General features: G+C 48.8%; 1 protein-coding gene across 1 annotated transcript in view; it reads left to right on the forward strand.

Annotated features, from left to right (window-relative positions):
• LOC105534647 (acetyl-CoA carboxylase 2) overlaps positions 1-13,927 on the forward strand; it is a gene marked incomplete at its 5' end in the record, with an annotated part of 94,409 nt that overhangs the window by 50,271 nt on the left and 30,211 nt on the right. The window contains 8 exons of the mRNA XM_011973420.1: positions 4,543-4,680; positions 5,547-5,646; positions 5,737-5,844; positions 7,406-7,462; positions 7,703-7,744; positions 9,584-9,799; positions 12,083-12,238; positions 13,315-13,518. Coding sequence (XP_011828810.1) covers positions 4,543-4,680; positions 5,547-5,646; positions 5,737-5,844; positions 7,406-7,462; positions 7,703-7,744; positions 9,584-9,799; positions 12,083-12,238; positions 13,315-13,518 — 1,021 coding nt within the window. The remainder of the gene's footprint in view (positions 1-4,542; positions 4,681-5,546; positions 5,647-5,736; positions 5,845-7,405; positions 7,463-7,702; positions 7,745-9,583; positions 9,800-12,082; positions 12,239-13,314; positions 13,519-13,927) is intronic.

The raw sequence follows: 13,927 nt of genomic DNA on the forward strand, positions 1-13,927 counted from the left end.
AGACCAGCCTGGCCAACATGGTGAAACCCCATCTGTGCTGAAAAAAAAATACAAAAATTAGCCTGGTATGGTGACATGCACCCGTAATCCCAGCTACTCGGGAGGCTGAGGGAGAACTGCTTGAACCCAGGAGGCGGAGGTTGCAGTGAGCTGAGATTGTGCCACTGCACTCCAGCCTGGGTGACAGAACAAGAGTCCATCTCAAAAAAAAAAAAAGAGAAAAAACAAAGAATGCAAATGAGCCAGTCATAGTAGCCCACACCTGTAATCCTAGCACTTCGGAGGGCTGAAGGGGGCAGATCAGGAACTTGAGGCCAGGAGTTCGACACCGGCCTGGCCCCCTTGGTGAAACCCCATTTCTACTGAAAATATAAAAATTAGCCAGGCGTGGTGGCACACCCCAGTAATCCCAGGTTACTCAGGAGGCTGAGGGACGAGAATTGCTTAAACCTGGGAAGCAGAGGTTGCAGTGAGCCGAGATTGTGCCACTGCACTCCAGCCTTGGTGACAGAGCGAGACTCTATCTCAAAAAAAAAAAAAAAAAAAAGATTTCAGCTTCTCAATCATACCGTGTGGCTCATGACTGCCATATTATGTGATAGTGGAGTTCTAGAACATTCTGTCATAGTAGAAAGTTCTAGTGGACAGTGCCACCCAAGCCATTGGGAAGAGTCATGAGATAGGCACAGGTAGCATTTTAGACAGTGCCTGGCACAAAGCAAGTTGTTGACTGTGAGTGATCCCGGGGATGACCATGACTAACTCTGTTATTGCCATCTAGTGGCATGCCATTGGCCTGGGCGCTCTGCTCAGCGCTCCCACACTCTTTTTTTTCTTTTTCTTTTTTTTTTTTTGAGATGGAGTCTCGCACTGTTGCTCAAGCTGGAGTGCAGTGGCACAATCTCAGCTCCCAGATTCAAGTGATTCTCCTGCCTCAGCCTCCCGAGTAGCTGGGACTACAGGCACGCACCACCATGCTTGCCTAATTTTTATATTTTTAGTAGGGATGGGGTTTCATCATGTTAGCCAGGCTGGTCTTGAACGCCTGACCTCAGGTGATCCACCTGCCTCTGCCTCCCAAAATGCTAGGATTATAGGTGTGAGTCGTGGTGCCTAGTCCACACTCTTATTTTATTCAGTTCTTATCCTCTGTTGGCCAAAAATGTGTTCTCATCCTCGTTTTACAGATGGGGGCCCAGGGCCGTCACCTGACCTAGGCTGAGCTGCTCGTACATGTGGAGTGGGAATTTGAGCCCAGGCCACACTCTCACCTCCAATTCCTTTCCACAGCCTTCAGCAGCCCTCTGAGCCAGGTGTGGAGGCACCCACACTGTCCTGTCTGTGCCCACTGTAGTCTGCTGTCCAAGAGCTGTAGTTCAGTAGATCCCCTCAGTGTTCTCACCTGAGAATATCTTTTTTTTAATTTTTTTGAGATGGAGTCTCACTCTGTCACCCAGGCTGGAGTGCAATGGCGCGATCTCAGCTCACTGCAGCCTCTGCCTGCTGGGTTCAAGCGATTCTCCTATCTCAGCCTCCCAAGTAGCTGGGACCACAGACATGCACCACCAAGCCCCAATAGTTTTTTTGTGTGTTTTTAGTAGAGATGGGGTTTCACCGTGTTGACCAGGTTGGTCTGGAACTCCTGACCTCAAATGATCTGTGCACCTCGGCCTCCCAAAGTGATGGGATTACAGGCGCCACCATGCCTGGCTCACCTAAGAATAGCAGATGTGTCTGAGTTCCTCACTCACAGTCTTTTTTTCAATCCATCTTGTTTCAGGACCCAAAGTATTAATACCATTTAGGTCAGGTAGAGTGCGATACCTTCTCTTAAAGTAATTATGTCTCCCTGGGATTCAAAGCGTTCTCTCTCACGCTCCCTCGCCCCTCTGGTTTTGGTTCTTATGGGGGTGCCCAAGGCCTTGCCTATGGCTGCAGTGATGTCATTGTGATTTGGGAGTTCGGTTGACCAGATCTGTACAGGCAATAGGGTTCATGCTTTGGTGAAGCAGGGATTTTTCTGGCCTCTTGGGATTTTTAAACTAACTTTCTTTTCCTGTTGGTTTTAAGAAGAAAGATGCTGCCATGTTTTGGATGAAGACAAGGGGGCTTCCCCAGGAGGCACTGCCTTTCCTAGTTGTTTTTACCCTTCTTATTTCCAAAAATAGGATTGTGACATTTTACCCCATTGAGAGAAAGGGGACTGACTGCTTGCAGCCTGGGGTCATTCTGGGGATTTGGGGAGCAGTGGTGGTATAAGATATTTTGTAGCTGTCTACTCCTGAGAAGGAATTCTTTTCTCTTTTGATTTTTTTGTTTGGTTGTTTAGAGACAGAGTCTAAACAGGCTGGAGAGCAGTGGCATGATCATAGCTCACTGCAGCCTTGAACTCCTGGGCTCAAGTGATCCTCCCACCTCAGCTCCCTGTGTAGCTGGGACTACAGGCTTGCGCCACCCCACCTGGCTAATTCTTTAAAAATATTTTTTTTTGCATAGATGGGGGTCTCACTATGTGGCCCGGGTTGGTCTTGAACTCCTGGATTCAAGTGATCCTCCTGCCTCAGCCTCCCAAAGTGCTGGGATTATAGGCGCGAGTCCCTGTGCCTGGCCTTCTCTTTTGATCTTATTGTCTCAGCAATTCAGCCCTGTTAGGAAGGGAAGGGAGGCTCTTCTGAGGGCTGTGGGTCATGCCTTGTGATCTACATGTATACCCAGGTTATTGGTTGTGATTTTCAGTATGGGCACAGGGTCCTTTTTTGACCCAGAGAGACATTGAGGACCCTGGGGATTCCTCGCCATCTAAGATTCTCACAATTGCTGTCAGTGCCAGAAATGTATTTTGGGCCTGTGAAGAGACCTTGCCTGTGGGTGTCCCCACCACCCAGCCCTTTGATGCCTCCGTAAAGAGCCATGGGGAATAAAGTCTACCCCCAAGACGGCCCAGCTTGGCCCTCAACACCTGTGTGTGTAGGGCCAGGCACGTGGTGCTTTAGGTCACCAAGACCCAAGGGAAGGTCAGGTGAGAGGTTGGCAGGGCTTTGTGCCAGCTGCAGCCTGGACCTCTGCGCTGGGTGGGAACTGGCTACATCCGCCTGCTATGGGGCTGCTGTCCTAGCTCTCCCCACTGTTGCCCTGCAGGAAACTGACCCATCATAACCGGTCTTCTCATTGTTTTTTTCCAGCAGAAGCAGGAAATCTATTTTTTTTTTTTTTTTGACCTGAAGTCCTTCCATTTTTCAATGGGGACAGGTGGTTCATGTTAAATGAATACATGAATGCATGTTAATTCATGTATGTTATTAAAATGCTGCATGGCCCAAAGTCATTCTGTGAGCGGCATTCAGCCACACTGCCACTGCAAGTTTGTGACCCCTGGATTGAGCTGTCGGGGAGCAGAGGGGCCATGATCATGATTTCAGAGCACCCAACAGGAAGGCACACACCTGTGTCAGGATCCCCAAAAGCACCCCCAGGTTCGATCATTGCCTAGAAGAACTCACAGGTCTTAGGACGTGGTCATGCTCATAGCTCTGACTCATTAGGGGGCAAGGATACCAAGCGGTTAGCCAAGGCAGAAGGCATCAGGGTGAAGTTCAGAGGAAAGCAAGTGCGCTGCCAGGGTCCTCTCCCAGTGGACTCATGCAGGGCGCACTTCATTCCCCCAGCAAGGAGTTGTGACTACACAAGTCAAGGGTTGCCTTCCAGCTCTGCACCAGGGATTGGTGGCTGGTCACACCACCCTCTGTCCTGCATCAAAATCTCAGGCTTACAGAAGAAAGCAGGTGTTCAGCATAAACCACACTGTTTGTGCAAACGGGTGAGGCGCAGTGAGCCTCCCTTGTCACCTTCAGGGAATGATAGGAACCTTCCCCAAGTCCAAGTTCCCAGATGCCAGCCAAGGGCAAGCAGGTCTCCTTTTTCAGAAGAGCAGTGTGGGGCCTGTTGTGTTGACTTCCTGCACACCATATGATTACCTCTCCGGTAGCTGATTCCAAGGCCCAATTCTGACAACCTCAGGTGGCCCATTGAGATTTGCTGCTGGTGAGCAGCCAGTTCTGGGAGCATCATCGTCTAAACTCCAGAAGGCTGCTGACTTTGTCTCAAGGACAAGTTTGATGGAGGGGGAGGGATTAGAGGGAGCAGAGGACTGGAGTGTCTGTCAGGAACAACCTGACTCACTCACCAGCTGCCTGGGGCTGGTGGATTTCTCCAGGAGAAATTGATGCTGGGAGTATTTCTTCTCTGTGGTCAAGTTCAGCACTTCGGGCTCCCCTTGGGACTGTGTTGGGACTGGACTCTCATGCATGCATCATTGATTCCTACATTTGTTGAGCTCTTACTCTTCACCAGGTCCTGAGGGATCAGATGAGACCCTCCTCAGGCCCCGGCCCCAGCCATTGTCTTATCCCCTGCCCATTTTAAGCCCCGCTTTGGAAGAGCTCTAAATCTGGTCCAGCTCACTGAAGCTTCAGGAGCAGGAACAGCTCGTAGCGTTGGGTCTGCAAGCAGCTGCCTCATCCCCTACTTGCCATCACCCTACAGGATGACCGTGCCCATCAGCATCACCAACCCTGACCTGCTGAGGCACAGCACAGAGCTCTTCATGGACAGCGGCTTCTCCCCACTGTGCCAGCGCATGGGGGCCATGGTAGCCTTCAGGAGATTCGAGGACTTCACCAGGTACCCAGCGTGGCCCGGTCTCCCAAACACCCTGAGCATGGGGGCTGGGCAGGCTTCCCTTGAATCCCCCCAACCATTCACTGGACAGATGGGGTGGGAGAGACCCGGACACATGGCACAGCGCGTCAATAACAACAGAATAATAATAGCATCGTAGCCAAGAGTGTGAGCCTGCATGTCAGCTTGCTGGTTTGAATTCTGGCTCTGTGCTTTCTAACTGAGAGACTGAGCAAAATACTTAACCTCTCCATACCTTCGCTTTCTCATCTGTAAAATGGGAACGATAAAGGACCCACTTCACAGGGACGCCATGAGGATTAAATGAGAGAGTATGTGTGAAATAACATATTTAAAGTATAATTGGTATGCAGATAGAATAGTGACTAAATGTTAGCTCTCGATAGTTACTGTACTGGTCTGTTTTCAGCCCTTCACCATGTGTTTTGCTTTGTGCTTGGAGTATCTTGTGGAATTTTCACAACAGCCTCATGAGTCATAGGGATTACTCTTATTACCTTTCTTTGACTCAGGGGTGAGGTGAGGTTTCTAGGATCTCCCAGCCAGTAAAAATGGGAGCCAAGAGTTGATCCAAGCCCAGCTGATGCCCGAAAGCGTTGGAATCCTTCCCTGTATTCCTGATCACAGATCACTTAGGTTCATTCTTCCGTTTTGGGAAGGACCCTCTCACGGGTGCTTTGGACAAAGTAGACGGGAACCTCCTGAGCTCTGGAGAGTTGGATAAGATCAAAGGGTGTTGGCTGGGAAACTGGGAGGGGCTGGCGCTCCCTGCTGCCTGGCTCGGAAGCTTGACCTCTTCCCCATGGGTCAGCAGCCCCTCAGCCCTCCCTCTCTACCCGCACCCCCAGAAATTTTGATGAAGTCATCTCTTGCTTCGCCAACGTGCCCAAAGACACCCCCCTCTTCAGCGAGGCCCGCACCTCCCTGTACTCCGAGGATGACTGCAAGGTAAGCGTCTAAGCCCGGGGAGCAACCTAGGGAGCGGGTGGGCCGTGGCCCCCAGGCTTTCCAGCCCTACCCCTTGCTTCTCCCTCTCAGAGCCTCAGAGAAGACCCCATCCACATTCTGAATGTGTCCATCCAGTGTGCAGACCACCTGGAGGATGAGGCACTGGTGCCGATTTTACGGACGTTCGTACAGTCCAAGGTACTCTGGGCAAGGCTCTGGTTTTGGTGGGGGTTCTTGGAGAAGGAGGAGGGGCTAGGCTCGTTGAGGCGAGCCCTGGGGAGGCAGACCTGCTGAGCACTTCAGAGCCACAGACCTGGCTTCCTACTCTAGCTCTGCTCGCCTCGTAGCTGGCGACCTTGGGCAGATGTGGCTGAACGTGGGGGGAGCATTTCTCTCACTCATGGTGTTGCAGTGATTCGATGACAAGGTATATTCACGACTTAGCCAGTCCCAGGTACAGAGGGCACACCCAATAAATAGTTGGGAGATTTTCTGGGAATGTTTTTGTTGGAATAATCCAGAAAATGGCAGTTTTAAAATGGCTACTTAGATCGATGACCAAGTGTGCCAATAACAGCAGGTTGCTCTGTAAGCCTGTGGTATTCCAGCCTGGGGGACAGAGCAAGACCCTGTCTCAAAAAAAATTATATATATTTACAATATACAATGTGATATTTTTAAATTATCTTTTAAATAACAGCTTTATTGAGACATCATTGACATACTACACAATTCACCCATTTAAAGTGTGCAATGTTCAGCCATAAAAAGGAATGAGATCATGTCCTTTGCAGGGACATGGATGAAGCTGGAAGCCATCATCCTCAGCAAACTAGCACAGGAACAGAAAACCAAATACTAAATGTTCTCACCTATAAGTGGGAGCTGAACACTGAGAACACATGGGCACAGGGAGGGGAACATCACACACCGGAGCCTGTCAGGGGGTGGGGAGCGAGGGGAGGGAACTCAGAGGACAGGTCAGTAGGTGCGGCAAACCTGTGTAACAAGCCTGCACGTTCTGCACATGTGTCCCGTTTTTGTTTTTTTTTTAAGAAGAAATAAGAAAAAAAGTGTGCAATTTAGTATATTTTAGTATATTCACCAGGTTGCACAACCATCACCAGAATCAATTTTAGGACATTCTTTTTTTTTTTTTTTTTTTTTGAGACGGAGTCTCACTCTGCCGCCCAGGCTGGAGTGCAGTGACCGGATCTCAGCTCACTGCAAGCTCCGCCTCCCGGGTTCACGCCATTCTCCTGCCTCAGCCTCCCGAGTAGCTGGGACTACAGGCGCCCGCCACCTCGCCCGGCTAGTTTTTTGTATTTTTTAGTAGAGACGGGGTTTCACCGTGTCAGCCAGGATGGTCTCGATCTCCTGACCTCGTGATCCGCCCGTCTCGGCCTCCCAAAGTGCTGGGATTACAGGCTTGAGCCACCGCGCCCGGCCAATTTTAGGACATTCTTATCACTCCATAGAAAAACCCAGTACCTGTTAGCAGTCACTCCCCTCTGTCCCCGACCCAAAACCCTCTCCCCACCACAGCCCCAGGCAACCACTCATCTACTTTCTGTCCCTGTAGATTTGCCTCTTCTGGACGTTTCATATAAATGGAATCAGACCACAGGAGGTCTCTTATGATTGACATCTTCCACTTAGCATAATGTTTACCAGTTCATCTGTGTGGTAACATGCAGCAATACTTCAGTTCTTTTTATGGCCAAATAATATTCCATTGTGTCTTTGGTTTTTAATGCAGAAAAATATCCTTGTGGATTACGGACTCCGACGAATCACATTCCTGATTGCCCAAGAGGTTAGTTCACAGTTCATCCCTGTGAGTCTTTTCCATTCTCCAAGCCTTGGTGTGTGCCATTTATTTAATATTTATTTTGTAGATTTGGGTGAAAGAGATCAATCATTAGAAAACAGAAGGATTTCCAAATGATTCATTCTAGAAGTGAATGTAATCATTTACAATCACTAAATAAGTATGTAAATATTTCAATGCATCTTGCTTGATTTAATTGTCTTGTGTGTGGATTTCTTTTTGCAGAAAGAATTTCCCAAGTTTTTCACATTCAGAGCAAGAGATGAGGTATGGCCAAAAGTAATGATGTTTTCTCTTCTCTGGCATCTTTTTTAATTTTTTAAGCGATGGGATGGGGCCCGGGCGTGGTGGCTTATGCCCATAATCCTAGCACTTTGGGAGGCTGAGGCAGGAGGTTTGCTTGAGCTCAGGAGTTCTAGATCAGCCTGGGTTACATAGTGAGACCCTGTCTCTACAAAAACATTAAAAAATCAGGCCGGGCGCGGTGGCTCAAGCCTGTAATCCCAGCACTTTGGGAGGCCAACACGGGCGGATCACGAGGTCAGGAGATCGAGACCATCCTGGCTAACACAGTGAAACCCCGTCTCTACTAAAAAGTAAAAAAAAAAAAAAAACTAGCCGGGCGAAGCGGCGGGCGCCTGTAGTCCCAGCTACTCGGGAGGCTGAGGCAGGAGAATGGCGTAAACCCGGGAGGCGGAGCTTGCAGTAAGCTGAGATCCGGCCACTGCACTCCAGTCTGGGCGACAGAGCGAGACTCCCTCTCAAAAAAAAAAAAAAAAAAAAAAAAAAAAATCAGCCTGGCATTGTGGTGCAAGCCTGTGGTCCCAGCTACTTGGGAGGCTGAGGTGGGAGGATTGCTTGAACCTGGGAAGTAGAGGTTTCAGTGAGCCAAGATGATGCCATTGCACTCCAGCCTGGGTGACAGAGTGAGACTGTCTCAAAAAGAAAAGAAAAGAAAAAAAAGAGATAGGGTCTCACTATGTTGCCCAGGCTGGACTCAAACTGATAGGCTCAAGTGATCCTCTTGCTTCAGCCTCCCAAGTAGCTGGGACTATAGGCACATGCCACTGTGCCTCCCAGCTCCCTGGCATCTTTGATATTCATGAAGAATAAAGTCTGCAGTCCTTCAGGCATCCCCATATTCAAGAATGTAGCAACTTTTGTGTAGACTGCAGTCTTCCTCTGGGATTGTATTTCCACTGAGAGCCCTCTGTTCCCTGCATGGCCCTCAGACCTGAGAATCTTGCCCTTTTAGCCTCACTACAGGTTTCTGTCTTGCTTGAATAATTTCAGTACTTGCTGATGTACTCAGTAAGACATTTTTTTCCAAACTCTTTTTCTTATGCTCTTCTGGAACAGTGGTTGGCAAACTCTCTTACAGACCAGCTGCCTGTTTTTACAAAGTTTTATTGGAACATGGCCACACCCATTTGATTCCACATTGTCTGCTCTGGCTTTCACTCTAACAGTAGCAGAATTGAGTAGTTGTGACAGAGCCCGTATGATCCATCAGCTTAAAACATTTGCTCTCTGGCCATTTAAGAAAATGTTCACCAATCCCTGTTGCAGAACAGGTAGGTTTATTCCCAGCGCTGATTCAAGACCCTACCAAATTCAGCATTTTGCATTTTAATTTATCCAAAGCTTTATTTTTCTAGCTACGACCCATCCTTTTCTTAAAGTCTTCATTTTTTTTTTCAGTTTAGTTTCCAGTACTGTCAGTTGTTTTCTTTTTGGAAACCAATTTCCACCAAGAAACCAGGGGTTAGTGGCTTCACAAGAATTGCCACAGGCTGTGACAGATGGAGAACAGCCTGGTCACGCTGGCAGGTGATTCGGACTAGCTAGGCTCCCCCAGGAGCCAGCGCTGCACCCAGCACACCAGGCTTGCAGTGCCTGTAGCTCTCCTCAGATCTTAGCAAAACCCCAAATATCTGGAGCCCTGGGCGCAGCTTACAATTAAGGGACATCATGAATGCTGCATTCCTGAGTGCCAAACCCATGGACACCAGGGGTCTGCAGAGTAGGGCGTGGACCAAGCAGGCACGCAGCTCCAATGTCAAACTGTGTATGTGTGTCTGTCTTCTGTCTCTGGTCCGCCTACAGTTTGCAGAAGATCGCATTTACCGTCACTTGGAGCCTGCCCTGGCCTTCCAACTGGAGCTCAGCCGGATGCGTAACTTCGATCTGACCGCCGTGCCCTGTGCCAACCACAAGATGCACCTTTACCTGGGTGCTGCCAAGGTGAAGGAAGGGGCGGAAGTGACGGACCATAGGTTCTTCATCCGCGCCATCATCAGGCACTCAGACCTGATTACAAAGGTAAGACGTCGCAGACCATTTCTTCCTCTCTCAGAACCTGGCCCTCCCTTCCTTACACTCCTGCTCTGTGCTGGGGCCTGGGCTGCACACTGGGGATGCAGAGTACACCAGACACCCAGGGTCCTGCCCTTGTGATGTTCCAGTCCAGGGCAGGAGGCGGACAGCAAAGTGGCCTGTGATCACGTCCAGGCTGGTGGCACTTGGATCTGTTTCTTGTATTATGTGGATCTCTGTGCATGAGAAGAAAATTTCAGGATAGAAAAATACTGGTTTGTGCAGGGAATTTCTTATATTTGCCAACTGAGTGATCATTTTCCATTGTTTCTTGCATTTAGAAAACTAATTCATGGCTGGGCACAGTGGCCCATGCCTGTAATCCCAGTACTTTGGGAGGCTGAGGTGGGTGGATCACCTGAGGTCAGGAGTTCAAAACCAGCCTGGCCAACATGGTGAAACCCCGTGTCTACTAAAAATACAAAAATTACCTGGGCATGGTGGCATACACCTGTAATTCCAGCTACTCGGGAGGCTGAGGCATGAGAATTGCTTGAACCCGGGAGGTGGAGGTGGCAGTGAGCTGAGATGGAGCCACTGTACTTCAGCCTGGGGGATACAGCGAGATCCTCTCACAAAAAAAAAGAAAGAAAGAAAAGTAATCCATGATTATATTGTGAAAATTTTAAATAAGACTGAAAACTGTTTTTAAGAACCTCTAGTGCATGGACCCAAAATCCTGTCACTGAGGGGCCAGCTCAATTGTTGACTGTTTCTAGACATAATCCCATCCCTAAAACCTAGAGTTGTAGGCATAAGTTGCAGATCAGAGCTCAGAGTGGACAGATCATTTGAATATGTTATTCTTTAATTGGTCAGTTACTTGTGGACCTCTTTCTTGTTAATAAAGAATGGTCCACCCCATGTTATTTCCTTGCACGAATGTACCGTGTGTAATTGTTGTTTTTTGTTTTTGTTTTTCTTTTACTAATCCCCTGTTGATGGATATACACACACACACACACATATTTTTTGAGACGGAGTTTTGCTCTCGTTGCCCAGGTTGGAGTGCAATGGCGCGATCTCGGCTCACTGCAACCTCCGCGCCCCCAGGTTTAAGCAATTCTCCTGCCTCAGCCTTCCAAGTAGCTGGGACCACAGGTGCGTGCCACAGTGCCCAGCTAATTTTGTATTTTTAGAAGAGACAGGGTTTCTCCATGTTGGTCAGGCTGGTCTGAAACTCCTGACCTCAGGTGATCCGCCCACCTCAGCCTCCCAAAGTGCTGGGATTACAGGCGTGAGCCACTGCGCCCAGCCCTGTTGATGGATATTAAGCTACCTGCAGTTTTTTGCTACCTCAGTCAACTAGATGTTTTATTTATTTATTTATTTATTTATTTATTTATTTATTTGAGACAGAGTTTTGCTCTTGTCACCCAGGCTGGATGCAGTGGCGCAATCTCAGCTCATTACAACCTCTGCCTCCCAGGTTCAAGCGATTCTCCTGTGTCAGCCTCCCGAGTAGCTGGGTTTACAGGTGCCTACCACCATGCCCAGCTAATTTTTGTATTTTTAGTAGAGACGGGGTTTCACCATGTTGACCAGGCTGGCTTGAGCTCCTGACCTCAACTGATCCACCCGTCTCGGCCTCCCAAAGTGCTGGGATTATAGGTGTGAGCCATTGCACCTGGTCAAGCTGTTTTGATAGGTTTTATTATTGTTGAGGTATGGTGAGGCCAACAGCTTAGGAGAAAACTGCCATCAAAAAGACAGTTTCTTACAGTTCCCAAGAAGAAGGGGCTGTCCCTGCCACGAGGCCACATGGGGAGGCTCTGGGGTTGGTCAGGCAGCAGAGGGACGGAAGGGAAGACACGGAAGACGTGGGTGAGAGCCTTGATCGTGGTTTCCTGGAGAAGAAAAGGGTGAGGCTGAGTAAACAGGTTTAGGACTGGCTGTGAATCATCTCAGCAGACCCTGGGGTGTACAAGCTGTCTCTAGTTCTCAGGCATCTGGCCCTGGGTAATTAGGGCAGGTGGTGATCCAGGGTCAGCAAGGCCCCAGGTGTCAAAGTGTCAGAATGCAGAAAATAGGACACATGTCAATACACTCAACAGCTTTGCAGTCCCTTCGCCTCTAAGAGGCAGGGCTCTGCTGTTCTTGCCTGGCACACTTTTTGGAGGAGGGGAATGTTTTCCTCCTGCCTCTGCCTCTTTGGGGCTGAGTTTCCTGCCAGTTGGGAGTGGACCTGCACCCCTGGCCTGAGCTGCTGCCCCTCCCGCCCTTTGGCAGGAAGCCTCCTTCGAGTACCTGCAGAACGAGGGTGAGCGGCTGCTCCTGGAGGCCATGGACGAGCTGGAGGTGGCGTTCAACAACACCAGCGTGCGCACCGACTGCAACCACATCTTCCTCAACTTCGTGCCCACTGTCATCATGGACCCCTTGAAGGTCTTGCCTTTGCGGGGGGGCTCTCACCGGGCTCTGGGTTTACCCTCTGAGCCATGTTGATTCAGGGTATTGTGTCCTGCCACTCGAGACCTGGATTCCAGGATGAATCCATGCTTTTTTGAGCTTTGGTTGCTGCAGGAGAACAAACCTTCTGCCATTCAATTCTAGAGCTATGTTTTAGCCATGCCCTGCACGTGAGTGCTTTACTTTAAGGACGACAAGGATGCTCAAAATGTCTTGCAAAACAAACGTTTGTCTTTTCCCTAGTTCCAGGCTGCACTGGGGACTGCATGTGGGTGGGGAGAGGCGTGAGACCGTGAGGTCTGTGGCTGAGTGTTCCCTGTCAGGTGGCTCTTCACGAGCAGACAGACTTTTATGGTGGTGATTCTGGAATCAAACAAGTCTCGCCTGTAATCCCAGTACTTTGGGAGGCTGAGGTGGGTAGATTGCTTGAGCCCCGGAATTTAAGAGAAGCCTGGGCAACATAGAGAGACCCCATCTCTACTAAAAATTTTAAAAATTAAAAAATAAAATAATAAAATTATTAATAAAATTAATATTGATAATAAAATATCAACATATATAAATTACATGATATATTTTATTTTATTATTTAATATTATTAAAATAATTAATACAATAATATTATTAAAAAGAGAAGTTCTGATACATCCGTTTGGTGTCTGGGGGATTCAGGGAACCCATGCGGCTGCTCTGGCCTCACTAGTTTACGTAGTTCCAGAAGGAAGCAGTTCAATGGCTTGAGTCAAAGACATGTAAAGATAATATAACGTAGCAGTACTAGCTTAGTCACTTATCAGCCTCAGTTTCCTTATCTGTCAATTAGGGATAAAAAAGCTCGCCTCTCTTAAGTACTTACAAGGGCGCAGTGAGGTAAAGAGTTTTAAACGCTCAGCAAGAGCCGTTGCTTGTTATTAAACTTTTTGCTGGATACATACTATGTCCCAGGCGTTTTTGCAGTCAGTATATCTCATCCTCTTATTAGTATCAGTGCTATTGCAAATGTCCTTGGGATGTCTGGGCCCTGAAACTGGAATTGCTGTGTTTTCGGGCAGATCGAGGAGTCCGTGCGCTCCATGGTTATGCGCTACGGCAGCCGGTTGTGGAAACTCCGCGTGCTGCAGGCTGAAGTCAAGATCAACATACGCCAGACCACCACCGGCAGCGCTGTTCCCGTCCGCCTGTTCATCACCAATGAGTCGGGCTACTACCTGGACATCAGCCTCTACAAAGAAGTGACTGACTCCAGATCCGGAAATGTAAGGCTGGCTCGTGCCATGGGGGTCTAAGTCAAAGCAGAAGCAGGCTGCTTGGGCCATCCATTTGTAGATTAAGAAGGCGTTTGGAGGCGGTCTTGCCTTTCTTTGCCTTGTCATTCTGGGTTGGGGTAGCCCCCCTCTGAGTGTTATGTTAAATATGTTAGCCTTTGAATCTTGGTTTTTCATTCACCTAAGAAGGAGAGTGAATCTGCAAGTTTAATCCATTCTGTGGCCATATTTGGATTTTTGATAGAGATGAGGTGTCACCATATTGGCCACACTGGTCTCTAACTCCTGACTTCAAGCGATCTGCCCACCTTGACCTCCCAAAGTGCTGGGATTATAGGCATGAGTCACCGCGCCTGGCCATGTGGCCGTATTTGGGATAAGTTGTACACTGCTATGGTTG

The sequence above is a fragment of the Mandrillus leucophaeus genome, unplaced genomic scaffold (genome assembly GCF_000951045.1).
Source record: "Mandrillus leucophaeus isolate KB7577 unplaced genomic scaffold, Mleu.le_1.0 Scaffold1370, whole genome shotgun sequence".
Classification (NCBI taxonomy): domain Eukaryota; kingdom Metazoa; phylum Chordata; class Mammalia; order Primates; family Cercopithecidae; genus Mandrillus; species Mandrillus leucophaeus.